This window comes from Heteronotia binoei, chromosome 2 (assembly GCF_032191835.1).
Source record: "Heteronotia binoei isolate CCM8104 ecotype False Entrance Well chromosome 2, APGP_CSIRO_Hbin_v1, whole genome shotgun sequence".
Lineage (NCBI taxonomy): Eukaryota > Metazoa > Chordata > Lepidosauria > Squamata > Gekkonidae > Heteronotia > Heteronotia binoei.
The window spans coordinates 183,886,598-183,914,416 of record NC_083224.1 but is presented as its reverse complement, the minus strand read 5'-3'; the positions used below and the strand labels follow the sequence as shown (position 1 = coordinate 183,914,416).

The 27,819-nt window shown below is 49.8% G+C and overlaps 1 protein-coding gene across 1 annotated transcript in view; it reads right to left on the bottom strand.

Moving 5' to 3' along the window:
- Positions 1 to 1,934: 1,934 nt before the first annotated feature.
- RFX2 (regulatory factor X2) overlaps positions 1,935 to 27,819 on the bottom strand; it is a 59,480-nt gene continuing 33,595 nt past the window's right edge. Inside the window, exons 4-18 of the mRNA XM_060232627.1 lie at positions 24,411 to 24,487; positions 23,577 to 23,841; positions 20,439 to 20,513; positions 16,286 to 16,467; positions 16,053 to 16,172; positions 15,435 to 15,550; positions 13,738 to 13,856; positions 12,920 to 13,032; positions 11,828 to 11,979; positions 11,006 to 11,103; positions 8,285 to 8,434; positions 6,822 to 7,030; positions 3,970 to 4,123; positions 3,435 to 3,477; positions 1,935 to 2,623 (exon numbers count right to left, since the gene is read on the bottom strand). Of these exons, the coding sequence (XP_060088610.1) occupies positions 2,514 to 2,623; positions 3,435 to 3,477; positions 3,970 to 4,123; positions 6,822 to 7,030; positions 8,285 to 8,434; positions 11,006 to 11,103; positions 11,828 to 11,979; positions 12,920 to 13,032; positions 13,738 to 13,856; positions 15,435 to 15,550; positions 16,053 to 16,172; positions 16,286 to 16,467; positions 20,439 to 20,513; positions 23,577 to 23,841; positions 24,411 to 24,487 (1,983 nt within the window). The 3' untranslated portion in view covers positions 1,935 to 2,513. The remainder of the gene's footprint in view (positions 2,624 to 3,434; positions 3,478 to 3,969; positions 4,124 to 6,821; positions 7,031 to 8,284; positions 8,435 to 11,005; positions 11,104 to 11,827; positions 11,980 to 12,919; positions 13,033 to 13,737; positions 13,857 to 15,434; positions 15,551 to 16,052; positions 16,173 to 16,285; positions 16,468 to 20,438; positions 20,514 to 23,576; positions 23,842 to 24,410; positions 24,488 to 27,819) is intronic.

Below are 27,819 nucleotides of genomic sequence, written 5' to 3'. Positions count from 1 at the left end.
TGATGGCATTGTACTGTATGATCTTTAGTCTTTCAATTTGAACTTAGCCAAGTACATCCTTATCAATAAACTAGCTACTTTGTTTCAACAACGACTCGTTATTGAATTTGGAGACTTGACAACGGAGCGTTTCATTGTCTGGCTAGGGAGGTCATTAGCATTTTGAAAGTGTTGCTGGGCTGGTGAGTAATTGACTAGCTGGAAATCTGAACTGACCGTGTCATTGTCTCTGGCCAAGGAGGTCATTAGCATTTCTAAAGGGTTAGCCCTGACCTGGAAAAAATGTCGGCTGCTCAGTCAAAACAAGAGCAGCTTCTCCATTTCTTCATACAACTCAATCTGCTTAACCACTACACCAAGCTCCACTATGCTAAACTGGCCCCTGCCATCCATCTCCCAAGAAAAATCCCTGGCTACGATGCTGTCTGAGAGCAAGTCAGCTGGGAGAGCCATCGCCCGAAGCTGCCCAGTTCAATGGGGCAGGGCTTACACAAGAGTCGGCCAGCCCACCTTGCTGAAAGGGGTCAGGCCCAATGCTGTTCTTGTGGCCAAAGCAATGATGCAGAGATCTTGTGAGTGGGAGGGACCCGTGGCGGCTGCCAAGGACTGTTTAAAAACCTTTGATGGCAGGAGCCGAGGAGGATCTGGAACGTTGCAGCACCAAGCTGCAAAAACTCCCTCCCCTACAGAGGCTCCTTGGGGGAAGAGTCCCAATCCCAGAATGCTGGGCACAGTCAGCTGTGGTCAAACGGATTCGGAAGGTTTTAAGGCCCTCTACGGCCTGCATATCTCTGGGACCGCCTCCCCATACGAGCCCCCCCCCCCCCCCGCCAGGGCTCTGAGGTCAGCTGCGCAACATCTCCTTGTGATCCCTGGGCCTAAGGATGCCCGACTGGTTTTAACAAGGGCCAGGGCCTTTTCGGTCCGGGCCCCTATCTGGTGGAATGAGCTTCAACAAGAGATCCGGGCTCTGCGGGACTTTTCCAAGTTCCGCAGGGCCTGTAAAATGGAGCTCTTCCACCAGGCTTTTAATTGATCCAGCGTGTGTCCCCTGAAGTCATCGCTTCCCCCAGCACCTTACTGTCTAGATGTGCAAGTTATGCCAAACGCTTCCAGCCTATATGTGACTTTATGACTTGTAGCCAATGACACGGATCTGGGTTTTCGATCTAATCTGATAATTCTGTAATTATGAATGATATTGTTTGGTTTGGATGTGGTTTATTGAATGTTGCTATAAAGTTTTGAATGCTGTAAGCTGCCCTGAGTCTGCTGGCAGGATAGTTAGGGATATAAACTGAAAAATTAAATTAAATTAAAGGTTTCTGAAGCCCAGCTCGGGAAGGCTGTGAATGTACACCCCCATAAGATGACAACGCTTCTCCTATAGTTCGCTATGCTCACCGGAGTGGGGAGAGAAGAGAATCTCACACTGGCAGGGCTAAAGGAAACCGTGAGCCCTCTGCAAGTGCTTTTGGTGCTTCCCCTAACTGCAGGAGACACCAAGTCTTACAATGTTTTCTGTAGGACAGTTCCAGGGTCTTTTTTGTTTGTTTGTTTGTTTGTTTTTGGGGGGAGTTGCATTTGTGTGCGTGCATGCATGCATGTATGTGTCTCCATGCCTGGAAATAACGGCAACCTCTGGCAACCCCTACTGGGGCATAGAGGAATTCAGAGAAGTGACATGAGACAGCCTGCCTCTGCCTTCCAGCCCTGGTATTCCTCCCAGCCAAGTCCTTGCCAGGGTTGGCCCTGCTTAACTCCTGAGATCTGATGAAATCGGGCTTGCCTGAGCTATTGAAGTCAGGGCAGTCCCAGGGTCTTTCACGCATGGAGTTTTTTCTTTTTCTATAATGGCATGCGCTAAAAGCACAGAGAAAATTTAGAGCGACTAAGAGTCCCCAACATGGAAAAAAAAAACCCCACACCACATGTCTCCCACAGTGTAAATTTATTTGGCAAATAAAGGGGTTGGGGGTGGGGACGAGACACCCCATCGCTGCCCCCATGAGGCGCAATCGAGAGGGACAGGTTCTGCAAGGACTCAAGCGGGTCTGTATCACAGTGGTGCTTGGGGGAAACTTAAAAGGGTTTTCAGTCGCTGCCATGGCTGCCCCCACTTCCTACCCACCCCGCCCTCACAGTTCTCGAACAGTCCCGCAATCCATCGAATCAATTAAGGCAGAGAGAGAGAAAGAGAGTGCAAGAGCGAGCGAGCAGCGTCGCCTGCGAGGAAGGGGCTGAAGGGTCATCGGAGTGGACAAGCGGGCCTTCTGCTCTGCTGACGACGGACCGCAGTTCGCGCCGCAGGCAGCTGTATCCACCAAAGCCAGCCCGCCAGCCCTCATCACCATCACCACCTCTGCAAAGACAAGTAAACATTTAAGACAAAAACTAGGAGGCACTAAAATTGTGGAGGAATCGGAACTCCAGGCACTGGAATCCCGGGAAAGCTTTGGAATCGTTGCAGGGTCAGAGCAAATTGCCAGTTCCCCCTCACGGTTCTCTCGACTCTAGATCTCCTGCAACGAGGGGCCGGGATCGCTGCGTTCGCGCTTGACTAGTGGCTCGCCGGGGGTCCGGGTATCGGCTTCCACCTCGCTGCCGAGGTCGCTGATGTCATCTGTGGGAAGGGAAGAGGCAGAGGCTCAAAAGGGCCAGAAATAAATTGTCAATTCAATATCACACCTTTATTGGCATAATATACAGAAACTTGTCAGCCGGACAACAAGTGATCCAACGTATCTGTTCAAAGCATAAAAGGCTAAAGCAAGATTAAGAATCACAATGAAACCGGCTTAAGATAATTTTTGATGATTTCAGCTAAGAATTTGGCAACAGCTCTTGTGGTATCAGTTATGTTGCCGTTTAGTAGGAAATGGCAATCGATCCTATTTCCTCAATTATAAGATGGTAAGGGAAGAGTGGTAAAGCTGCAGTACTGAAGTCGGAGCCCTCTGCTCATGACCTGAGTTCAGTTCCAGCGGAAACTGGTTCAGGTAGCCGGCTCCAGGTTGACTCAGCCTTCCATCCTTCCGAGGTTGGTCAAATGAATACCCAGCTTGCTGGGGGGAAAGTGTAGATGACTGGGGAAGGCAATGGCAAACCACCCCGTAAAAAGTTTGCCGTGAAAATGTTGTGAAAGCAACGTCACCCCAAAGTCGAAAACAACTGATGCTTGCACAGGGGACTACCTTTATCTTTTTAAGGAAAGACTATCTAACAGAACTTTCTGGAGATTTGTATACAACTGACACGTCAATAAAATATGCTGGATGGAATCAGGCGAGCTTGACCCACATGGACAATATCTCTCGCTATAAAAGACTTGAAGAAATCTCCCATAGAGACCATTGGAGGGAAATTGTCAGTAATCGTTTGCATGATTTCCCCACTGAGCCAGGAAAAAAGAGAAAATACGGAGTCGTAAATACCTTTATCCAGGAGCGCAGGGGACAAAGAGGCAAGGTCACTGAACTGAAAGTGGAAAGACAGAGGATGAGTGATGGGGTTCCGAAACCCCGTCTAGAATAGGAAAGCAGAAACCCATCTAGGATAGGGAAGCAGTGGAAAGGGCCATCAAGTTGCATATTTATGGTCACCCCGTAGGGTGGTTGAGGCAAGAGACGAACAGAGGTGGTTTTGTTACAGCCTGCCTCTGCACAGCAACTCTGGACTTCCTTGGTGGTCTCCCAATCCAAGTACTAACCAGGTCTGACCGTGCTTGATTTCCAAGATCTGATGAGATTGGGCTAACCTGGGCCATCCAGGTCAGAACTGGGAAGACCAAGATTCAAATCGATCCCCAGCTCAAACGGGATAACCCTTGGCAGCCCCTGTCTCAGCCTCATCTACCCTTACAAGGTTGTTTTGAAGGCGGCTCCCAGCACCACCCCACGGATCAGCCCCCAATGACTTCTGAGACCATCTCCGATCTCTTTCTTTTCGGGGGCTGAAGCTACTCCTCACCTCTCCCATCACCGCAATCGGCGTCTCTCCCGTGGCTTGGGCCACTCGGTGCTCCACCAGGTAAAACATGTATTCGTCATAGAGCAGACGGATCAAGTGGAAGGAGCCAAAACTCGCGGCGCTCCGCAGGGTGAGGTCTCGGATCACCATGGAACTGTGGAGGGGGGGGGGAACACGAGGCTGTTTCACTCAAGGCACAGCTGAGTTGTGGAACTTGCAGCTGCAAACGGTTTGCACTACGCTTAGTGGGCTGGGCAAGTGCATCAAGAAAAGGGTTCCTACCGAGGCTAATAGTTGCGAGCTACACGGAGCATCCAAGTACAAGGGAAAAGGTGGAAAGTACTGTCTAGTCACAGCTGACTCATGGCAACCATGTAGTGTTTTCAAACTAAGGGAGGGGTGTCAAACATATGCCTGGGGGCCGGAACCAGCCCATCCAGGGCTCTTACTGGCCCACAAATAACTGGTATGTATGGAAATGTAAGGTACTCCCCCTTTTATGTTATTCCTTAGGGGAAGAAAACCTAGTCTCGCATGTGATTAAATACATTTTACTGGGGCTTTTGTAGGCTCCTCGCTAAATCGCTTCCTTTCACTGTTCGGAATCAATTGCTTTTGTTTGTATTTTGAGTAAAAAAAGTAACGTTAATTGGGTTTGCCTATGTCCTTTATGAAGTTTACATCTCTGGTACTAGGCGTTACATTTCATAGCACACGTGACCCAGCCCATCAAAATGACACTTATGTCAGATCTGCTCCTATTAACAAATGAGTTTGGCACTTCTGAGCTGAGGGGTGAACGGGGGTGGGGGATCTGCCATCGCCTGCCTTTGGATAGTGACCCTGGACTTCCTGGGTAGTCTCCTTTTGGCCACTGTGTGACACAGAGTGTTGGACTGGATGGGCCATTGGCCTGATCCAACATGGCTTCTATTATGTTCTTATGGGTGTGTGGCCTAATATGCAAATGAGTCCCTACTGGGCTGTTTCTACAAGAAAAGCCCTATGTGGAACAATGGTGATGTCAGTGGGTGTGGCCTAATATACAAATGAGTTCCTGCTGGACTTTTTCCTATGAGAAAAGCCCTGGTGGTCTCCCATCCAACTACTGACCGGAGCCGACTCTGCTTCACTTCTGAGGTCTAACGAGATCGGGGTAACCTGGGCCATCCAGGGCAGGGCCAAGTACAGGCGTAGTCTAGCACAAACCGTCAATTGCTGAGGGGGTGAGGGAACAAGCGGTGGTTAGAGGGCTGTAGCCTTCGTGCCAGGCCTGTAGACTTCTCAGAGAACTATTTGTCATAGAGCAGTCCCATTGCCAGCTAGCTGTGGCTGGAAATGGGACAGGTTTTATTTGAACCCTGATAAGGTTTTAAAAAAAAAAGTTTCTCGTTTTGTGTCTTTCATAAGCTTCGATCAAACAAAAACTGGGGTGTACTATATCCCAAGATGATTTATTCTGTGAAGAGGTTATGAAAAACAGCTAACAGAGGAACAACAAATAATTCTACCAAGAAATACTCATCACCAGAAGCCCCATATAGATCTTGCTTGAAGTACATATGAGTTACGGAGGAGGGTGGGTTATCCAGGCAAACCCCCAGAGCCTTTGCTGAGAAATAAGATTTCACCTTCGAGGGATTTTTAAATATATGCTCTTCACACGAAAGTTAGACCACCCCACTAGACTTCCTCCATGATACCCAAGGTGGCTTAGAAAATAAGGATAAAAGCACAAACTTTAACGTCATCTGGATATGATGATTCTGCCATGGAAGCTCGCTGGGTGACCTTGGGTCAGTCGCGCACTCTCAGCCTCGCCTACCTCACAGGGTTGTTGTGAGGATAAAATAGAGGAGAGGAGAATGACGCAAGCTGCTTTGGCGCTGGGAGTAACTGGTACGGTCAGTCCAGCATCCCTTCACAACTTAGCAGAGCACAGCTCGGCTGCATGCAATAGAGACCCTCTGTTCTCAGTGCACAGACAGAGTTTCAAAATTACACAGAGCCACTTATCAGTTTCAAGATGAATAATAGTCCTTTTATTAGTATTACCCTAGATAATAAAACTTAGAGATAGAGTCTAATCTCTATTGGAATGATGCAAGTCAAGAGGGTAACCCTGCACCTATCGTGCCAAAAATGAAGAGACTTTGGTCCATGCATGCGGGAGCACCAGGGCTTTTTTGTAGCAGGAGAGCCAATGCATGTTAGGCTGCACACCCCTGATGTAGCCAATCCTCCAAGACCTTACAGGGCTGTTAGTACAGGGCCTACTGTAAACTCCAGGAGGATTGGCTACATAAGGGAGGCATGGCTTAATATGCAAAGGAGTTCCTGCTACAAAAAAGCCGTGGTGAACACAAAGGAGAATGTGAGAGGGCAGAATGGAAGGAAGTTGTTCCTCTTACAACTATCAGTCTACACATCAAAGCAATAGAAGAGTGAACAGGAAGGAAGTTCAGTGTTGGTTTGTCTATCTATTCTAACTCTCTTGTCACTTCTAGAGGCTGAGACGAAGGGGACAGTGTTTTTCTCTTCCCCACTCGTGAGAAAGGCGGGGTACAAACAATGTACATGAATCAAATGAGAGTCACTAATATCGTGGTTGTATAGTTCCAACGGCAATTTTATGAAGTGCCTTTTGAATCATGCCAGGGTTTCTCACGGGTCTAGGGAGCTCTGGGTTCAAAGCCATACACAGCCTTGAAACCTGGGTGGGCGAGCGGCCAGACACCCACAATCAGCCAAAGCCTACCCCACAAGGTTGCTGTGAGGCTCGAACACAGGGGAAACGACATGCGCTTCTCCTGTGGCGTGGGATAAAACTGAAGGAAAGGCGGATGGGTTACCTGTAGAAGGACCACTTCAGCAAAAACTGCCGGGCTGCCTTCGGGAAGCTGGGTCCCCCTTCATGCTGCTTCAGCACCTGGGTCACGACGCTATCGAGCCAGCTGGCCCACTGGTCCAAAGAACTCTGCTGCTGGAGGGTCAGCTTGAAATCCTGCTCTAGCTTCTGGACCAGGCCTTCTTCACACTGGCAAACCCACGAGGCTTGCTCCTGAGCGGGGCAGAGGAACAAAGAGGGACACCACCCCCGGTTCAAATTTCTACGCTCTTCCATCGCCGGGGTTGAGAGCACATGACAATGTTTATCAGGACTTTTTTTGTAGCAGGAGCTTCTTTGCATATTAGGCCACACCCTCCCTGGTGTAGCCAATCCTCCTGTAAGCCCTGTAAGCTCTTCGAGGATTGGCTACACCAGGGGTGTGTGGCCTAATATGCAAATGAATTCCTACTACAAAAAAAAAAGCCCTGATGTTTATTCCACACCTTTATATGGAAGTAAGGAAGCCAGTCTCCAGGTGGGACCTAGAGAATTACAGCTTATCTCCAGAGTATAGAGATCTGTTCCCCTGGAGAAAATTGATGTGTTGGAAGGTGGATTCCATGGCATTGCATCTCACTGAAGTCCTGGTACTCTCCAGGAATCATCCTCACATCTCCAGGAGTTTCCGATCTGGCAATCCTACCTTGGGCCAATCACATACTTTCAGCCTGACCTACCTCACAGGGTTGCTTGTGAGGATAAAACGGAGGAGAGGAGAACTACGTAAGCCTCCCTGAGAGATAAAAATAAAGCAGAGGGACTGAGAAAGCAAATGAACCTGACCTACCTTACATTGTAAGAAAATAACGCATGTGACATGGCTCGAAAACACACACACACACACACACACAAACACACACACTCTAACACTTGAGGAGAAATAGAACAATTAACAGACTCCACATTTACTGTTATGCTCACCATTATTCTCCATTTCCAACATATTTATTGCCTTTTGCTGTTTCCCACACAATTTATACTGTCCAGATCAAACTGTTATTCTTTCAGTTTGTTAATTACACTATTTTGCCATTGGATTCTAACTTTGTACCATTTTGCCAGCTTAACCCGACCCACCCGCTACATGTAGCACTGCTAACTCTGCTCCATTTCATTGCCTGATGAAGTGTGCTTCTAGTGCACAAAAGCTTACATTCTCAATAAAACTGTTGGTCTTGTGCTACTGGATTCCAACTTTGTTCTATCGCTTCAGACCAACACGGCTGCCCACCTGGAACTAACACTATTGTAAAAGCGTAATTCACTAGCAATGGTAACATTTAAACAGTTTCAGAGGGGGAGGGGAACCCGGTTTCTCACAGAATGAAAAAGATGCCCAAAGGGCGGAGCATTTAGGGAGCTAAAAACAACAGCCCCACCCCCACCCCACCCCCGCTCCCAGCAAGTTGATCAGCGAGGAGCTACCTGGACGTTCGCAAAGTCTACCCGGTTGAGGTCGCTGAGCATCTGGTTGATCTGGGAGGTGTTCTGGAGGACGGCACGTGCCGCTTGAGCCAGGTGGTTGAGAGAGGTGTACCGCCGCAGGGTCTGCGCGAAGGCGCTCACCACGCTGACCTGGGGGAAGAAACAGAAGCGAGTGGGGCCAGATGCTGAGAGAATGAAGCCACACGGCAGCGGGCCATGCTTATAAGAAGCATGCACGCGAGGTCTGAAGGCCTCTTCCTGGGATTTCCACCTGAGTATTTGCCATTCAACAGTTCACTGCCTCAGAATACGGAGGCTCCATGGATAGCCAACTATAGTGCCTACTCTGCTTCCTTGAGTTTGTCTGCTGCTCCCTTTTAACACCAGGGGAGCCCCGTGGGATGAGAGTCCCAAAGTCCATAGAGGCCAGCATCCTGTTTCCAGGCAGGGCACCTGGTATTCGCAAACAGACTGCCCCTTCCTAAGGAGGCTCCCTCTAGTTCAAGGGTGGCCAAACTGTGGCTAGGGAGCCACATGTCGCTCTTTCACAGATATTGTGCGGCTCCCAAAGCCCCCACCGCCCCATCAGCTGGCTTGGAGAAAGCATTTCTCTCTTTAACTCATGTTGCCAAGCCAGTTGGCTGCTTGGAGAATACATTAAAAATTAAAGTTGCTTTCTTTCCACCTCTACCTCCTTCCCCCCTCTATTTCTTTCCTTCTTCCTTCCTTCCCTTCCAGCTCTCAAACATCTGATGTTTATTCTATGTGGCACTTTTGTTAAGCAAGTCTGGCCACCCCTGCTCTAGCTGCTCTGGCAAGGGGCAGACTTCTCCTCAATAAGAAGAGATTTCATGGAAGGGGCCTAGAGCATCCGTGCTAAGTGTTTGTCCAGCCACTGCTTAAAGACTGCCAGTGAGGGGGAGCTCCCCATCTCCCTCGGGAGCTGACTCCACTGTCAAATTCCACCCCCCCCCCCCAATATTCAGCTGGTCACCTTCCCATCCTTAATTTAAACCCACTGTTGCGAGTCCTCTCCTCTGCTGCCAACAGGAACAGCTCCCTGCCCTCCTCTGCATGACAGCCCTTCGAATACTTTAAGACAGCAATCACGTCCCCCCCCCCCCTCAACCTCCTCTCCCCTAGACTGAACATTCCCATGTCCCTCCACCTTTCCTCATAGGGCTTGGTCTCCAGGCCCCTGATCATCCTCTTTCTCTGATGATTTACTGGATCAAACCAAATCTCCAGCTAACCCAGCGTCTTGTTTCCAGCGGTGGCCAGCCAATCGCTCCTAGTAAGGCCACAAAGCAAGGCAGGAACACCTTTGTCCCCATCCCTAGTTGATCTTCACGGATGCACCTGAACTCTTCAGATCTTGGAAGCTAAGCAGGGCCAAGCCCTGGCTAGTATCCGAACGGGGGACCTCCAAGGAGGCGGGCAATGGCAAACCGCCTCTGAACGTCTCTTGCCTTGAAAGCCCTTTGGGGTCGCCGTCAGTCAGCGGTGACTCGCTGTCGCTTTCCACCACCAGTTTGGTTCGACCGTGTCCTAACTCGGATGGCCCAGGCTAGCCCATCCTCATCAGATCTCAGATACTCAGCAGGATCAGCCATGGCTAGTATTTGGATGGGAGATCACCAAGGAATAGCAGGGCTGTGATGCGGAGGAAGGCAACGGCCAACCACCTCTGAACGCCTCTTCCCTGGGAAACCCTCCAGGGTCGCCGTAAGTCAGCTGGGACTCAGCAGAAGCGGCAACAAAGTGCATCTGAACACTGAGCCACATTTTGGACATCGTGGCTGCTGATGCCCCTTCCACCTCCCTCCGAAGAATGGGACAGTGCCTTCTGAAAACCGTTTAAGCCCGCGCCTCATCTTGCGGCAGAGAGTTCTGCAGGTCAATTCTCACAGCTCTGAAAATGGGGATTTGAGCCTGCGAGAGCCAGTGCGGCCTCCTCCTCTCCCCTTCTTACAAGGCAGAGAAGCCAAAAAGATATGGAGAAATGGCTTTGGTTCAACTATCTTAGCTGAATTTCTTGGAGGTTCAACCGATTGGTGGCTATTGGCCATGACGGACATATGAAAGCGCCACGCAAAGGGACGGTCTACCTTTAAACTTCAGTGGCTGGAGGGGACAAACAGCAGGCCAGGGCTATTATCAGGCTTACTGTTAAAATGAGGTACTTTTTAAAACAAGGGGAGCAGACACATTTATGGAAGAGAGGCTATTTGTTACAAAAGCGAAACGAAGCCTCCACAGATAGGGGCAATCCACCTGCGAATACCCCATTCCTGGGCACCAAAGAAGAAGGTGATTGCTTCCTTACCTTGTTTTTAGGTTTCCTGGAGGCATGCAATTGGCTGCTTTTAGAAACTGGATTTGAGGGGCAAAGATTTCCCCCCAGCCCCGGATGGGATGAAGGGGACTGTAGATCGTCTCCCCACTCCCAGCAACACCCTTAATCAGGCCTTTTTTTGTAGCAGGAACTCCTTTGCATATTAGGCCACACACCCCCTGATGTAGCCAATCCTCCAGGAGCTTATAGGGCTCTTTGTACAGGGCCTACCGTAAGCTCCAGGAGGATTGGCTACATCGGGGGGGGGGGCGTGCCCTAATATGCAAAGGAGTTCCTACTACAAAAAAGCCCTGCCCTTTATGCAATCTTGCCTATCACAGCTGAACAGACTACTTTTTTTTTTGCGGTGGGAGGCTCTCTCTTACCTTTGTCTGAACAATCTGCTGGGGGAACTCACTCATGGCGCTGATGAGCCAGCCTTCCAAGCTCTTGGCAAAATTACGGATTGCTTGTGTCAGGGTGCCTGGAGGGGACAGGAGGGTGAAGGGGATGGTTTCAGGGCAAGAATGGGAAGCAGGTGTGCCCTTCCAAATTAGCTCCAGTTTTTAAAGTCACCTACATTTGCGGCTTTTATCAAAACATTTCAGTTTTGCAAATTTAAGACCGAAAGAGTAAGTTTTTGCAAGCCTGTGTACTTCTGCTGGGAGGTAAAGTCTCATTGAGCTCAAGGGAGTTTACTGCTGAGTAAATACACTTAGAAGAAGAAAAAGACTGCAGATTTATACAAAAGTGAAATGGAGCCCCCACAGAGTCTCAGAGTGGTCACAATCTTCTTTACGTTCCTCCCCCACAACAAACACCCTGTGAGGCAAGGTGAGGCTGAGAGAGTTTTTACAGCAGCTGCTCTTTCAAGGACAACTCCTATGAGAGCTATGGCGGACCCAAGGCCATTCCAGCAGCTGCAAGTGGAGGAGTGGGGAATCAAACCTGGTTCTCCCAGGTAAAAGTCCGCACACTTAACCACTACACCAAACTGTCTCACTCTGCACCCTTGGCGTATTGAACAGCAGAGGTTGCACAGAGGGAAAGATGCAAGTAGAGCCAAAGACATGGCTGCTGAACATTAAAGACTGGGAGCTTGATATGGAACACCCAAAGGAGCCCATGCAGAAGTTGCCAGTAACACACAAAACACATGACCACAGGACATGGAAAGGGTCTCCCAGCCACCATCCGTCGGTACTCACTGGGCACGGGCCGCAGCACTTCAGGGATGAGGATCTCCACCAGGGTCTGGTACAAGATGTGGTCACAGCTTCGCATCCATTTCATGATGGGGTCATATTTGCACATGGTGATCAGCTTGTGCCTCGGGACGATGGCCTCGCATGGCTCTTCGCTTCACGGGAGAGGGAGGGAAAAGAGGAGGGTCAGTGGCAGCCTCGGTTTCCTGCACATGCATCCCACCCATTACCCAGAAATGGATTAAAACGTGGAATTTGCTGCCAGAGGATATTGTGATGGCCACAGGGAGGGGAGGGACGGTGGCTCAGTGGGGAGGGACGGTGGCTCAGAGCATCTGCTTGGGAAGCAGAAGGTCCCAGGTTCAATCCCTGGCATCTCCAAAAAAGGGTCCAGGCAAATAGGTGTGAAGAACCTCAGCTGAAAACCCTGGAGAGCCGCTGCCGGTCTGAGAAGACAATACTGACTTTGATGGACCAAAGGTCTGATTCAGTATAAGGCAGCTTCATATGTTGATATGTTCACAGGAATAAGCAGCTTGAAAAGGGGATTAGATAGCTATTCATGGAGGATAAGGTTATCAGTGGCTACTAGCTATGGTGACTGAGGGGAACTTCCACATTCAGTGGCCCTAATCCTCTGAATCCCAGAGCCAGGAGGCAACATCAGGTGGAAGGTCTTAGCCTCTGTGCCCTGTTGCTGGTCTGCTTGGGCCACTATGTGAGACAGGATGCTGGACTAGATGGACCACTGGGTCTGATCCAGCAGTGCTCTTTTTATGTTCTTATCAGGGAAGGCCTCAGCCTCTGTGCTCTGCTGTTAGCCCTCCAGAGGAACTGGCTGGCCATTGTGTGAGAAGGAATGCTGGACTAGACAGACTACTGGTCTGATCCAGCAGGGCTCTTCTTCTGTTCTCATCCAGAATGAAAACACAGCACAATCTGGGGATTCTGGGCAATCTGTTAGTTCCGGACACCACAATTCTGACATGAGACTCTAGAGAAGTACAGAAGTCAGTCTTCCTGGGGTTATAGTTTTCCACTTGTTCACATTCTGGTTCCAAGAGAGAATCACCTGCTAAAGGTGGGATGTTTTACCTGGCAGGGATGGAGGATACGGCTTCACTAGTGGGGGACTTGCAGTTCCAGAAAGATTGCCAAAGCTTCTCGATATAGTGGAACTGGAGGTTTGTTACCACGTCCACACTGGCCTAAGAAGGCAGAGACAAAGTGTAAAACAAAGATTTCAGGTTTTCACGGCTGGTAACATCATTAGGGTTTGTAGAATCTTTCGGGCTCAAGTACCGTGTTCTACTGGAGAAAGTTTTTCTTCCAGACGTTTCGTTCTCGGCTGTGGAGAACATTCTCAGTGGCACTGCAGCCGGAGCAGGCGCTCTGACCTTCTTGGCTGCTGTGCATTGAGTGAGGCCAGGGCTGCTGGAGAGCTGCTATTTCTAGGCTGGAGGGGGTGTGGTGAAAGGGCCTATTTCTAGACTGCTATTTCTAGGCTGGAGAGGGTGTGGTGAAAGGGCAAACCTATTGCCCTTTCACCACACCCCCTCCAGCCTAGAAATAGCAGCTCTCCAGCAGCCCTGGCCTCACTCAATGCACAGCAGCCAAGAAGGTCAGAGCACCTGCTCCGGCTGCAACGCCACTGAGGATGTTCTCCGCAGCCGAGAACGAAATGTCTGGAAGAAAAACTTTCTCCAGTAGAACATGGCACTTGAGCCCGAAAGATTCTACAAACCCTAAAGTGTAAAACCCTCCAAGAAGTCACAGCTTCCCTCCCAAAGAATGAAGGGAATTGCCGATGTGAAAGGAACACCTGCCCCGCCCACCAGATGCCGCAGAGGCACCACCAGTTGGCACTGCCAGGGCAATGGCACCCAAAGAGGTCCGCCCGGTTGGACTGTCACCTCGCAATGGCGCCTGTAAAGCAGCTGAAGGGACTTGAGGTCGTTGGTAGCAATCCCCTCCTGCAGAAGAGCGTTTTCCAAGTCGAGGGCTGGGAAATCCGGAAGGACGCGGGTCACATCTGGGTTTGGGGAGGAGAAAAGACACGTCTGCAAAGGGCACTGGCAGCCTGGCCCACCATGGGCTGCCCGTTCTGGCGTACTGCTAAAAAAACTGACCCAACGTCACATGGGAGAAGAAGAAGACAGAAGATGATATTGGATTTATATCCCGTCCTCTACTCCGAATCTCAGAGTCTCAAAGCGGCTCTCAATCTCCTTTATCTTTATCTTCCTCCCCCACAACAGACATCTTGTAAGGTGGGTGGGGCTGAGAGGGCTCTCACAGCAGCTGCCCTTTCAAGGACAGCCTCTTCCAGAGCTGTGGCTGACCCAAGGCCATTCCAACAGGTGCAAGCGGAGGAGTGGGGAATCGAACCCGGTTCTCCCAGACAAGAGTCCGCACACTTAACCACTACACCAAACTGGCTCTCACAGGAACACAGAAAGGGACACAGCCATAAATATGCCTCTCTCTCCACAAGCCAGTACACCAGCCCCAATAGTATGATCTTTTTTTAAAGGAAATATGGGCTGGAATTTCTGCTATCTAAGTAATACCTGGGCTTAAAGCTTCCTAAGGACAAGAAGGCTTCCTCTGAAATGGCTCATGCCTAAGATGGGGATGGCTGGAGGAGAATCACCTTTCTGAATGTGTGTGCAAGAGAATCCCTGCAACGGGCTGCAAGTACAGAATTAGTACAGCGAGGACCAAGCTGGGCTGGTCTTCCACTCGCAGGGGAAAAAAAAGTTAAACTCCCTGCATGTAGAAGACCAGCATGTCATGGGGGAGGTAGGCCCAGACTGATCTCCTTGATATATTTGATTCCTATGTGCACGGACGTTATTTTTGCACGTAGCATATCTAAACAAGCACAGCGCAAGCTGATGGAACCCGGGCCTTTCCTAAAACAGAAAACAGTTTACAAAAGCCAACCAAGAAATAAAATCTTCCCCCTGTTGCAATGACGGATGAGTGGACGGCCATTGCCAGCACAGCAAGAAGGTAACCATCTTAGTATGTAAGGGTACCTAGGATCAGAGATCATGATTCTATAGATGAAATCTGCAGTGTGGATAGGGTTGCCAAGTCCAATTCAAGAAATATCTGGGGACTTTGGGGGTGGGGCCAGGAGACATGGGGGCGGAGCCAGGAGCAAGGGCGTGACAAGCATAATTGAACTCCAAGAGAGTTCTGGCCATCACATTTAAAGGAACAGCACACCTTTTAAAATGCCTTCCTTCCATAGAAAATAATGAAGGATGGGTGCACCTTCTTTTGGGGCTCATAGAATTGGACCCCCTGGCCCAATCCTTTTGAAACTTGGGAGGTATTTTGGGGAGAGGCACTAGATGCTATACTGAAAATTTGGCGCCTTTATCTCAAAAAACAGCCCCCCCAGAGCCCGCAATACCCACAGATCAATTCCCCATCATTCCCTATGGGACTCGTTCATGGAGGTGCATAATGGCTTTGGGGGCGGGGCTTCCCCCGCCGGCCAGCTGGCTGGGGGAGGGGGGAAGCCTGTAAAACCGGGGGATCCCCTGCTGGGCCCTGGGGATTGGGAAGCCTAAGTGTGGATCAGCAGTTGACTCCTCACCTATGAACTGCTGGTGATGCTGACTCTGAGCGGCGACTGACTGCTCCGGAGTGGCATGCAGGCTGCTGTTGGAGCCCCCCTCAGCCACGCCGTCCAACTTCTGGGCCGGTCTGTATCTGGAGGGCAGGAGAAAACCTGTCGCTGCTCAAACTCACTTCGGAGATACCCTTACTCGCTCTGAACATGAATTGAACTCCGACATTCATAGCCAAACATCGGACATTAACATTTTTTTAAAAGGTAGGGGGAAAGATTAAGCTTTCTTGACTTCCAGAGGATAAAGGCCACTACACAAAAAAAGCTCTCAGTCTTATCCCTACCGTTGAAGGCACCACAGGCTGGGCCTGTTGGTGTGATCTCAACGGACACGGGTGTGTTTGTGTGCGTGTCTTAAGAAGCGAGGTTGCATTTTAAGCCCCACTTTCCGACCCTACCCCATTGCACACGCATTGTTCATGGCTGAGGGTCTTCCACTCTGACCTCCGCATCGCTCCCCACGCAAAGTGTCAGACTGTACATCTGGCCTGTCCTTGGCATCTGAGATACGGCCACACGTCACTAACACTTCCATGAGGACTAGCGACTTGCGCACGCCGTTCGGAGTGTCCGAGCGCGTACCTTTGTTTTTGGTGGACAGGCTGCTGCCTCATGGCCATGTACTGGGTATCTTCCTGCAAGCGATTTAAGGGGGAGTCCGGTTTGAGGCGGATGCCGTAGTAATGATATTTGGAGTTACCCCTGGAGATTGAAACAGAGATCCATTTATAAGCCAACATATCCAAGAGGCCTCTTCGACAGCAAGCAGAGCACTACCCCCACCACCCCCCGCCATTATCTCCCTCCCATCCTACCTCGTGCCGAGCCGGCGGGTCCTCAGCCCCATGAAGACGGAGCGGATCAGCTTCCCGAAGGAGGCGGCGTTGACTGGGTCCAGCTTGTGCTCCTGGCAGTGGCGCAGGTAGTGGTTGTAGAGGGAGCTTCTCGGCAGGCTGACGCCTTCCGCCGTCTCGTAGTTATCCAGCAGCCACTGAAGCTGTACGGGAGGAGTTGAGAATCAGGGAGAAGGAGGATGGAATTCAGTAAGACAACATGAGCTCAGGACGTTCTTTGTCGGATGTGCACAGGCAGAAACTGCTGGACACGGGGCAGAACGTCAGTCCCCCCTGGCCAGAATTACCTATTCTGATTGGCAATGGCTCTCTGAGGACTGCAGCGGAAAAGCCTGCCCTGGCACTTGCAACCTGTGATCCTGTAACTGGGAGTGTCAGGGATTGAAAGAGGGACCGTCTGTATACCAAGCAGGTGGTCTAATGTTCACCGGTGGCCCAGACCAGTTAAAAGTTTTAAAAAGTATAAAGCCGATTGTACGTCATGAACCTATGAAGCTGCTTCATATTAGTTTGACCCTTGGTCCATCTAGCTCAGTATTCACTTTGACCAATAACTGCTGTACAGGAAAACACGAGGGACCTCTCCAACACCAGGGAACCTTTAAGCAGCAATCGAATCCAGGACTTCCCACATGCAAAACGAGCGCACCTAGCTCTCTTCCGTGACAGGAACCAGCTGCTTTTCTTCTTATAGCTCCTCCTCTCCATCTCTAAGACCCCAGCTGTAGTACACCCTTGGCTCTGACACCTTTATAGCTGCAGCCCTCCAAGAGTTCCAGGGGATTTTATTTGGCCAGGGGGTATTTATTTGTTCCAGGGGATATTATTTGGCTTTTATTTGGCCATGGCTGACTCTCCAAGTACTGCCATGACTGGAAAGTGAACTAATTAGGCATTTAAAGTTTAAATGGCTTCTGAATTCCATTGTGCCCTACGGGGACTGTTCCTATGGGTATAACAGAGGTGAATAAATTTAGGTTTCCTGAATATTTACCCGAATCCCATACAATATTTGGAAATATACAGAAATACCAATATTTTTCAGGTTCACTATATCCAAATTGAACATGGTTAGACCCCCTACATGGAACCTGGAACCTTGAGCATGTAAAGGATATGTGTGGCCACTGAGCTATGTCCCCTTGGGCTCACAACTGAAGAACATACTGTTGTTTGTTGTTTGGCAGCCTACAGCATGCTAGAACAGCCCTAGTTTTGCTTGCAGATGGCTTCACGTTCAATCCCAATCTGAAGGGTCTCAGGTTTGAGAGGAAAATCTCCACCAGAGACTCTGGTGAGCTAAGGCCAATCAGAGATGATCATGCCGGACTGGACGGACCAATGGCCTGGCTTTATAGAAGGCAACTTAGTTTCATAGGCAACCATCTGCAGCTGTGTCCCACTCCTCTAAGCTGGAAGGGTTGAAGGCTTTGCCCACAGAAAGTCTTGGGTTCGATCCCAAGCCAGCATTCATGGCAGGTGTTGGGAAAAGCCTATCTCTGTCAGAGCAGCGCAGTCAACCAGAGGAGGAAATCCCTGGCTAAGAGGACCACAAGTCTGAATTGATCCAAGCCAGATCAGAGAATCCCTTGCATTTTTTTAAAAAATGCGTTGTGTAAAATTTCAGCCCCATCTTTAGAAGCACACATTTCAGTTTCTTCCTGTTTTTTCCTGCTGTTCCACCATGAAGAGCTTAAGGATTAGGAGCATGAGGTTTTTCTATAAAGAAGCTCTGGCTGAGAGGGAGAGGCACTATCAAAAGTCATAGAGATTCAGCAGAGAAATTTAAAGTTACTAAAGATGAGGAAAAGCATGTGCACGAGGAACACCTTCCCAAGGCAAGGGGGCTGGGAGGAGAGCATGTCAGCGACGCGACCCATGCAAGCAGTGCAAAGCCAGACTGCATAGCGTGCAAGTGAGCTCATGCACCATGCCCAAGTGGCTCTGCAATTGCAGCAGGCGCTCATTTAAAAAGGGAGGCTCTGTGAATAGTTAATTCAACACTGGGAGACCTCCAAAGTTCTCTCTAAGCCACTCTAGACACCTGCTTGTCTGACTGCCGTGCCATCCGGACTGTACTCCCCTATGGTGGCAAAACAGTCTCAAAGCTGGGACTACAGCACAGGGTGCAGGAATCTTATTCTCCACTCATGGGGATGTGGTGGTGCTGGGTTTCCTCTGGGCTATGATTCAGCACCCCTACCTCCAGCAGCCTGGCTGTAGTAGATGCAAGATCTAAGAGCTTCTCATGGGTCATGTGACTGCAGAGAGGCCCACGACCAATGCCACCTCTAGGCTGGCTCACAGCCCACTGCCTGAGCAGAGGCTGAGCTCTCAGGCAAGCTGGGCTCTTTGCCTGCCTGGCTAAACTGGGCTCCCTGCCTGCCTGGCTAAACTGGGCTCCCTGCCTGCCTGGCTAAAATGGGCTCCCTGCCTGCCTGGCTAAACTGGGCTCCCTGCCTGCCTGGCTAAACTGAGCTCCCTGCCTGCCTGGCTAAACTGGGCTCCCTGCCTGCCTGGCTAAACTGGGCTCCCTGCCTGCCTGGCTAAACTGGGCTCCCTGACTGCCTAAGCTCTCAGATAGGTTGGCTGAATGGTTGTTTCCCAGATGCTGCTATACTTGCGGAAGGGCTTTTTCAGGGATGGCCGCTACTATGTGGGATGAGCTCTCTGATGACACCCGCACCCTGTGGTACTTGCTCCACTTCCGCAGGGCTTGTTAAGGCTGAATTGTTTGGATTGGCCTTTGAAGCGTAACCAGATTAGATAGCAGAATGAGTGTCAAGTAGGGTTGGCCAAGCTCCAGGTAGTGAAAGAAAAAAGCAAAACACAACACTGTAATATCTTACTGTAGATGCCAGTTAGTTGACTAGACTCCCAATGTGTCACGTCACCCAACAATTATGATTTATTTGAATATTTCACAAAGTCCATCGAAGAAAAAAAGTCGATGGAAGAGTGCCCTTGCTAATTTCACAATGGGATCTTTTTTTTCTTCATAGAACTCCTGCAGCTAAGATGAAGCTGTAGGAGTTCTATTGAGAAAAAAAAATTCCATGGTGAAATTAACAAGGGCACTCTTCCATTGACTTTTGCTTTGATGGACTTTGTGAGCTAACCAATTAACTTGCATCTACAACAAGATATTACAGTGTTGCATTTTGCTTTTTTTCTTTACCTATCGTACACTGCAAGTCCTGGGGTTTTTTTCCCCTTTTCAACAAAGCTCCAGGTAGTGCCTGGAGATTTCCTGCTACTAAAAGTGATCTCCAGGCAACAGAGATATGTTCCCCTGGAGAAAATGGTGGCTTGGGAAAGTGGATTCCATGGCATGAGATGCCATTGAAGCCCCTCCCCTCCCCAAAGCCCACCCTCCTCAGACTCCACCCTCAACATCTCCAGGTATTCCCAAGCCTGGAGTTGGCAACCTTAGTGCTAAGTCAAATATTTCAATATTTCATGCATATTATTTAATTTCCTTGATTTTTAACTTATCTATTCGGATGTTTTAAGTGTTGTAAGGTGCTGCCAGACCTCCTGGATGAGTGCTGACTAAAACTATCTAATCAATCAATCAATACAAATAAATACCACCAGGGTTTTTTTTTTGTAGCAGGAACTCCTTTGCATATTAGGCCAGACACCCCTGATGTAGCCAGTCCTCCTGAAGCTTACAGTAGGCCCCGTACTAAAAGCCCTATAAGCTCTTGGAGGATTGACTACATCAGGGAGGTGTAGCCTAATATGCAAAGGAGTTCCTGCTACCAAAAAAAGGTCTGAATACCACCACCTCTGACACCCCCCATACATGTGTATTACTGGACCACAGCAGCAGATGGTCGAAGAGTTGACGGCCCTGCCCAGGGGCCACACAAGATGTTATTGTGCCTATGGCAGAAACCCCCATCCACCCAGAGATTAACGTGGGGCACACCATACCCTGAAGCTCTCCAGTGCAAGGCCTCCAGGAAGGGATGGAGCTTTCCATGGGGCTTGGCACAGGAAAAGTTCTAGTCCACAGAACCTCCTGCTGCAAGACAACTGATGGTGCTTCGGGGCCCTCGGCCTGATTTTCGCTGCCTTAGCTTCGACGGGGAAGGGGAGAGGAACTTACATGGCTGTTCAGCAAGCTGCTTTTGTGTGACGTTATGCCTTCGTTTTTTTGGAGGTTTTCAATCGCCATTTCAAGCTACAAGGGCAGGAGGCCAAAGAGGGGGGGGGAGGGGAGAAAAAAGAGAAGGGAAATCAGATACTCCGCCACAGCCAAGGACTCTTTCGCTGGCATCGTTCGCTAGCGCTCCGATCCAGCGCTCCCTGATCACCTGAGCAAAGACAGCCTTGGAAGTCACAGAGGAAAGCAAACATGACCTGGGAGAAGGCGGGAGGCATGCAAAATATGCCAAAGAGTGCTGGGATCGGGGAGAAGAAGCAAGCCAGAAAGCAACCGCTTTGCGCTGTAAGCGAGGAACGACCAAGTTGCTGGCCCTCACCGATCTGGCAACCAGATTTCTCAGGCGAGGACAGCACCTGCTAAGAGCTCCAAGACTTGAGAGCAGGGCTGGCCCTGCCGCTAAGCAAACTAGGCCATTGCCTAGGGCGCTGGCCTTCAAATTGGGTGCCCCCCATGTGACTAGGTGATGTTATCAGTGCGGGGGGGGGGCAGAAGCTAGCCTTGCCCAGGGTGCCAGTCAGTCTAGGGCCGGCCCTGCTGGAGAGGGGCTTCCAATAATCGGTGGGAGGGCTTTCCCCTTCATGCACTCTTCCAGCTCCCCCAGTTGGCTCAGAGAGATGCCAGCAGTCAAACAGCCAACACTTGAGGGTTTTTTACTTTAAGGGGAAAAAAAGGTTATTAAGGGTGAAAGGTGGGTAGATCCAACCAGGACTGGATCTACATGTTTTTTGGGGGAGGGGGGATTACAAAATGACGCCCCCTTATGGGCCCATTCTATCTTATCAGCCCATAGAATAGAATGGACTCCATACCCAATTTGGCTCCCCACCTCCAGCAGTGCCTGGGGCAAGCGCACCCTCTGCTCCCCTCCCCAGATTCGGCCCTGGCTCCAACCTCCAACGGAAGAGCCCCTTAGCTTGGAGGAAGGGATCAAAGTTTGCTCAGTGGAGTGGTGGGGCAGCAGCAGGATCCACCCCAGTGGAGAGAGAGAACAATCTTCCTCTTCCAGCATAATAAAAGTAGGGGACCCCCCAATGGTTGATTCAGGGCAGATGAACACACAGGGACACACAAAGTTGCATTATACTCTCAATCCATCGAGGTCAGTCTTGTCTAGTCTGACTGGCAGATGCTTTTCAGGGTCTCAGGATGTGGTCCATCACGTCACCCGCTACCTGATCACATGACCTGGAGATGTTGAGAATGGAAACTTGGGACCTTCTGACTGCCAAGAAGGCCTTGCACTGAGCCAGGGGTAGCCAAACTTGCTTGACGTAAGAGCCACATAGAATAAACAAGGAAGGAAGGAAGGAAGGAAGGAAGGAAGGAAGGAAGGAAGGAAGGAAGGAAGGAAGGAAGGAAGACAGAACAGGGAGGGAGAGGTGGAAAGAAAGCAACTTTAACTTTAAATGCATTCTCCCAAAGTGATTTAAAGAGAGAAATGCCTTCTCCAAGCTGACAGACAGGGAGGTTGGGGCTTTGAGAGCCGCACAATGGGTGTGAAAGAGCCACATGTGGCTCCCGAGCCACAGTTTGGCCACCCCTGGACCTTGGCTCTATGCTGCATATGTCTTCCCACAATGCAGGATTTACTTGCGGAACTTGCTGATGAACTAGTGTATTCTAGCACTCCGAGTGCCAGACTAGGATCTGGGAGATTCGAGTGCAAATCCCCTCTCCGCCACGGAAGCTTGCTGGATGTCGCTCTCTCTGTTTAACCTCCCTCCCGGGGTTGCTGCTGAGGCTGAAACAGGGATGCGAGTAGTAGGGCGACTGCTCTGAGCAAACTTGGAGGAAAGGCAAAGTTAAGAACACAGGGGGACAATGGCCACAGGCTTCAAATGTGGATTAGACAAATCCATAGAGGAGCTAGCCTGACAGGGGTTACAAGGCTGGGAGCTTAGTGGAGCCACAATGCACAGGAACGGTAACCTGGGAAACAAAAACCAGGCGGGGAGTTCTTGCCGTGCTCATGGACACCTTGGAGGCATCTAGCTGTGCACTGAATGTGGGATAAGAAGAAGATGACCGTAGATTTATACCCCACCCTTCTCTCTGAATCTCAGAGTCTCAGAGCAGCTTACAATCTCCCTTATCTTCCCCTCCGCCACGACAGAGACCCTGTGAAGTGGAAGGGGCTGAGACAGCTTTCCCAGAAGCTGCCCTTTCAAGGACAGCTCTGTGAGAGCGATGGCTGACCCAAGACCATTCCAGCAAGTTCAAGTGGAGGACTGGGGAATCAAACCCGGTTCCTCCAGATAAGAGTCCACACATTTAACCACTACACAAAACTGGCTAAGATGGATCTTTAAGGGCTGATCCAGTTCTAGCTTGCTCTTACCTGGTCAGCCCACACTGGATGGGACATAAGCCCTCCCAACCTCATCAGACCTCAGAAACTCTGCTTAGTAGTTGGATGGGGGACTACCAAAGAAGCCCGGAGTGGTTACGCAGAGGCAAGCAACGGCAAACCATGTCTTCTGAACGTCTCTTGCCTTGCAAACCTAATGGCAGGGTGCCCAACCGTTTTCAGCCCAAGGGCACATTTGGAATTCTGACAGGGCACAGCAAGCGCAGCAACAAAATGGCTGCCGCAGGTGGAGCCAGCCACAAAATGGCTGCCACAGCAATATTTGGGGAAACTGCACAGCCAATCACATCTTCAACAGTCAATCAGAAGCCTTGGTGAGCAAAAGCCCTGAATGCCAAATCATTGGTAAGCAGTGTTCCCCCTAAGCTGAGTTAGTGTGAGCTAGCTCATAATTTTTTAGCCTCCAGCTCACACATTTTTGTCCCTACTCAAGAAAAAATGGCCTTAGAGCAAACTAATTTGTGCAGCAGCTTACAACTTTAATGCTAGAAGCTCACAAAGTAGAATTTTTGCTCACAAGATTCCACAGGTAAGGCCAACTGCAGGCCAGATAAAATGGGAGGTTTGGCTAAAAGGCCATCAGTTGCTCACACCTGCGCCGAACCACTGGCTGAGTAACCATAAGGTTCCATTACATGACACTAATCCCAGAATGACCGGCATTCTGGCCCACCCAAGGGAGCAGTGCCACCTGTAGGCCTGTAGCATACCGTTGCCGGAGAAGAGCGTGAGGTGTGCGAGAGGGCATGCCGAGCATTCTCCATCCCGCCGTGAATGAGATAAGCACCCGAGCCGGAGACAATCTGGCTTCCCCCGATGTCCATCGCGATGCCCACCATGCTGTGGGACGGGATGCCGGTGGGCGAGGAGGCTGCCGTGCTCACCTGGGAGCTGCCCCCCTGCGACTCAAAATAGGACGAGGCGCTGCTCGGGGCATAGATCTGAGCTTCGGTGCTGTACGAATAGGCAGTGCGTCTGTCAAAGAAACCCATTTGAGGAAAGGGAGGCGAGTTATTTACAGTTAGTGATAGGACAGAGGTTGTGATCCTCACAAAAGGGTACTGCCATGCTTGCAAATAACGTGCTCGAAAAATCACAAAGCAGTACTGCCGTTCTTGCGAATCACACACACACACACACAAAATCACACAGCAGTACTGCCGTTCTCATGAATAACATGCTCAAAAGTCGCAAAGGGGTTCTGCCATTCTCACGAACAACACGCTCGAAAAATCACAAAGGGGTTCTGCCATTCTTGCAAACATACTCAAAAAATCAAATGATGACATCTCGCAATACTCGTCTTCTTTCAGATCAAGCATCATATTGATCTGACTACAGTTTCAAGATAAGCGATTTCCCAAGGATTTGCGTGCCCATGCAAGTTGGCAGTAATCATCATTACCCAGGGAACTGGCCTGATCTGGGATCGAGAATTCTGGCTACTAATGCCTCACAATATGTAGTTAGGCTGAACTGAAGGCAAACATTGCACTTCCATCAGATAGACGAACACAAACAAAAATTTAAAAAGGGGGGCTCACATGGTTCCATTGGTGTAGATGGTCTCTCCTTCCACGTACTGGACCTGGGCCGGGTAGACATGTTGTACAGTTTGTACCTGAAAGTAGTAGCAATAAACCAGATTTGTGGAGATAAATGTAAGGGGACAGGAGAAGGGGATTTAAATGCAAAAGAGGAATTTTCCTCTGTGATACCTGCCTCCCCAAACAACATTTCCAACCAGCCCATATTTATTCGGAGATTCGAACCTGGGAATTAAATCAATCTGTATCCAAAACTAAAACACCCAGGATTAATGTAGAGCAGAGCTGCCTAAATATCTGGGGTGAGGTGGGGTGGGGTGGGGTGGATGGAGGAAGACTCAGTACAAAAAGAGAAAGATCCAAGCTCCCGAAACAGAATTGAGGTGCTGACCTGTGGGATACCCAGCTGAAATTGATAGACAGCTTGATGAATGTGAAATAACAGTTCTAGCCAGGGCTTTTTTTTGTAGAAAAAGCCCAGGAGGAACTCATTTGCATGTTAGGCCACACCCCCTGACACCAAGTCAGCTGGAACTGCATTCCTGTTTTTTAAAAAAGCCCTGGTCCTAGCCAACCAAGTGTGGAACAGCAGATTCAAGGTTGATTTGGTCTTATATTTAAAAAATGGGAGATGAAACATCTGGAAATAATGTTCACCAGAGGAGGAGAATGTGTGCATGGTAGAGATGATTTGTTTGTGCGTTAGGTGTCATCAGGGGTTGTTTTGTAGAAAAATAGGTGGGGAAGCTCATTAGCATAACTCATTAGCATATGCCACCCACCCCCAGCCAAAAGCAACCCAACGCAAGAAAGGAGAGCCCCAATGAGTGAAACCTGCTTGGGCTGGCTAGAGATTCAGCCAGCCCAAGCAGGCCTCATTCACCTGGGGATCTCCTTGGCTGCCCCCCCCCCACCAGTCAAAAAGCCAGCAAGCCACCCACTGCCCAGAATCACACAGAAGTGGAGAAAGGGTGGCGTGGGCTTCTCCAGGGGTTAATGAGAGCTGCTGAGGGTATGGCAAAGTTCCTGGTGGCTGGCTGGCTGCCCGCTCTCCTAATCCAGGGATTGTTATGCAGCTGCACCTATTATTCAATGGACAAGGTAGGTAGGTGGGGGAGGAGGAGGGGGGCCATCAGAAAGGTTCGGGAGCTGTGCTCCTGTGAGCTCCTGCTGAATTCAAGGCCTGAGTGTCATCAAGTTGCAACTTAATTATGGCGACCCCATGAATTAATGTCCCTCAAAATGTCCTATCATTAACAGCCTTGTTTAGGTCTTGCAAACGGAGGGTTGTGACTTCCTTTATGGAATCCATCCATCTCATGTTGGGTCTTCCTCTTTTCCTGATGCCTTCAGCTTTCCCCAGCATGATTATCGTCTCCATGGAGATAGATCAAGATGGGTAGCCATGTCAGTCTGTCAGCAGCAGTAGAAAAGAGAAAGAGTCCAGTACTACTTTAAAAACTAACACAATTTGTGGAAGGGTATGTCGGCACAGCTAGTCTTTTCCCAGTGACTCGTCTTCTTGGAACGTGACCAAAGAATGATAGCCCCAGTTTAGAACATAAGAAGAGCCCTGCTGGATCAGACCAGTGGCCCATCTAGTCCAGCATCCTGTCTCACACAGTAGCCAACCAGTTCCTCTGGAGGGCCAACAACAGGGCACAGAGGCTGAGGCCTTCCCCTGATTTTGGCTCCTGGCTCTGGGATTCAGCCTCTGAATGTGGAGATTCCCCTCAGTCACCACGGCTAGTAGCCACAGATAGAATTATCCCCCAAGAATCGATCTAATTCTCTTATAAAGATAAGAATTGTGCCACTTCAGCTTTTAGGGAGTGGTAGAGGTAATTTATTTGCTTCTTTCCCCCAACGTAAACAGTTTTGGAGAGCAGGACCATCCAAAAGTCAGTTCTTCTAATCCACCTTCTAATTCAAGATGACAATTTAAAAATCTTTAATTTGTTTTTTTTCAGATCTCTGTTTCCTGAGTTTATACATGAACCCATCCTCTGCCATTGCTGGCCCCGTGCACTCAACACTGTCTCCTTCAACAGGTCCTTTCCTGGTTGGCTATGCCTAGGGCTTTTTTTTGGTAGCAGGAACTCCTTTGCATATTAGACCACACACTGCTGATGTAGAAGAAGAAGATACTGGATTTATACCCTGCCCTCCACTCCGAATCTCAGAGCGGCTCACAATCTCCTTTATCTTCCTCCCTCACAACAGACACCTTTTGAGGTGGGTGGGGCTGAGAGGACTCTCACCGCAGCTGCCCTTTCAAGGACAACCTTTACCAGAGCTATGGCTGACCCAGGGCCATTCCAACAGGTGCAAGCGGAGGAGTGGGGAATCAAACCCGGTTCTCCCAGATAAGAGTCCACACACTTAACCACTACACCAAACTGGCTCTCCAGCAGCCAATCCTGCTGGAACTTACAGTAGGCCCTGTAAGCTCTTGGAGAATTGGCTACATCAGGGGTGTATGGCCTAATATGCAAAGGAGTTCCTGCTACAAAAAAAGGCCTGGCTATGCTCAACACTTTTAAAGCAAGGATTCTACTTGGGATCTTCTACAATTTGCAAAGTACATGCTCTGCCGCTGATGCAGTGGTGCTGAAGGCTTGGCACAATGGTACATCTCTCCTATTGCATACAAACCCTGTGAGCGTGCCCTGTGCTAGCTACTGTGGTGATTTCCACCCTTTGAAAGGTTTTGGAACAGGAAAACTCAGCCAACTGAGAAGCACAGGGCGCAAAACTCAATCGGGAGTTGTTGTTGTTTTTTAAAAACCCACAGCTTTCAAGAAAAATCAATTGGGTGGGCCTATTGAGAATTGCTACAGGTCAGGGGATAAACAACTGAGAATCCCCTCTAGCTTTTAACAGGCCAATTTTCCTATCCTTCTTGCACTCCCATTTAACTTGCTTTCAACCATCCTCAATGTTCTGTGCATCCTGGGGCATGCTTGGTCCTTATCAAACCATTTTGGGGTTTCTGCTGCTTTTGGTGAGTTTCTAATCATATTGTTCTGCACATCTAGTGCAGTCACAAAGGCATGCATGAAGCCATCTTATACCAAGTCAGAAATCTGGTCTATCGAGGTCAGTCTCGGACTGGCTGCAGCTCTCCAGAGTCTCAGCAAGAACTCTTCTCAGCAAGAGAGTCAGTTTGGTGCAGTGGTTAAGTGCGTGGACTCTGATCTGGTAGAACCGGGTTTGATTCCCCACTCCTTCACTTGCACCTGCTGGAATGGCCTTGGGTCAGCCATAGCTCTCACAGAGCTGTCCTTGAAATGGCAGCTTCTGGGAGAGCTCTCTCAGCCCCACCTACCTCACAGGGTGTCTGTTGTGGGGGGTGGGGGAAGTAAAGGAGATTGTCAGCCACTCTGAGACTCAGAGTGGAGGGCGA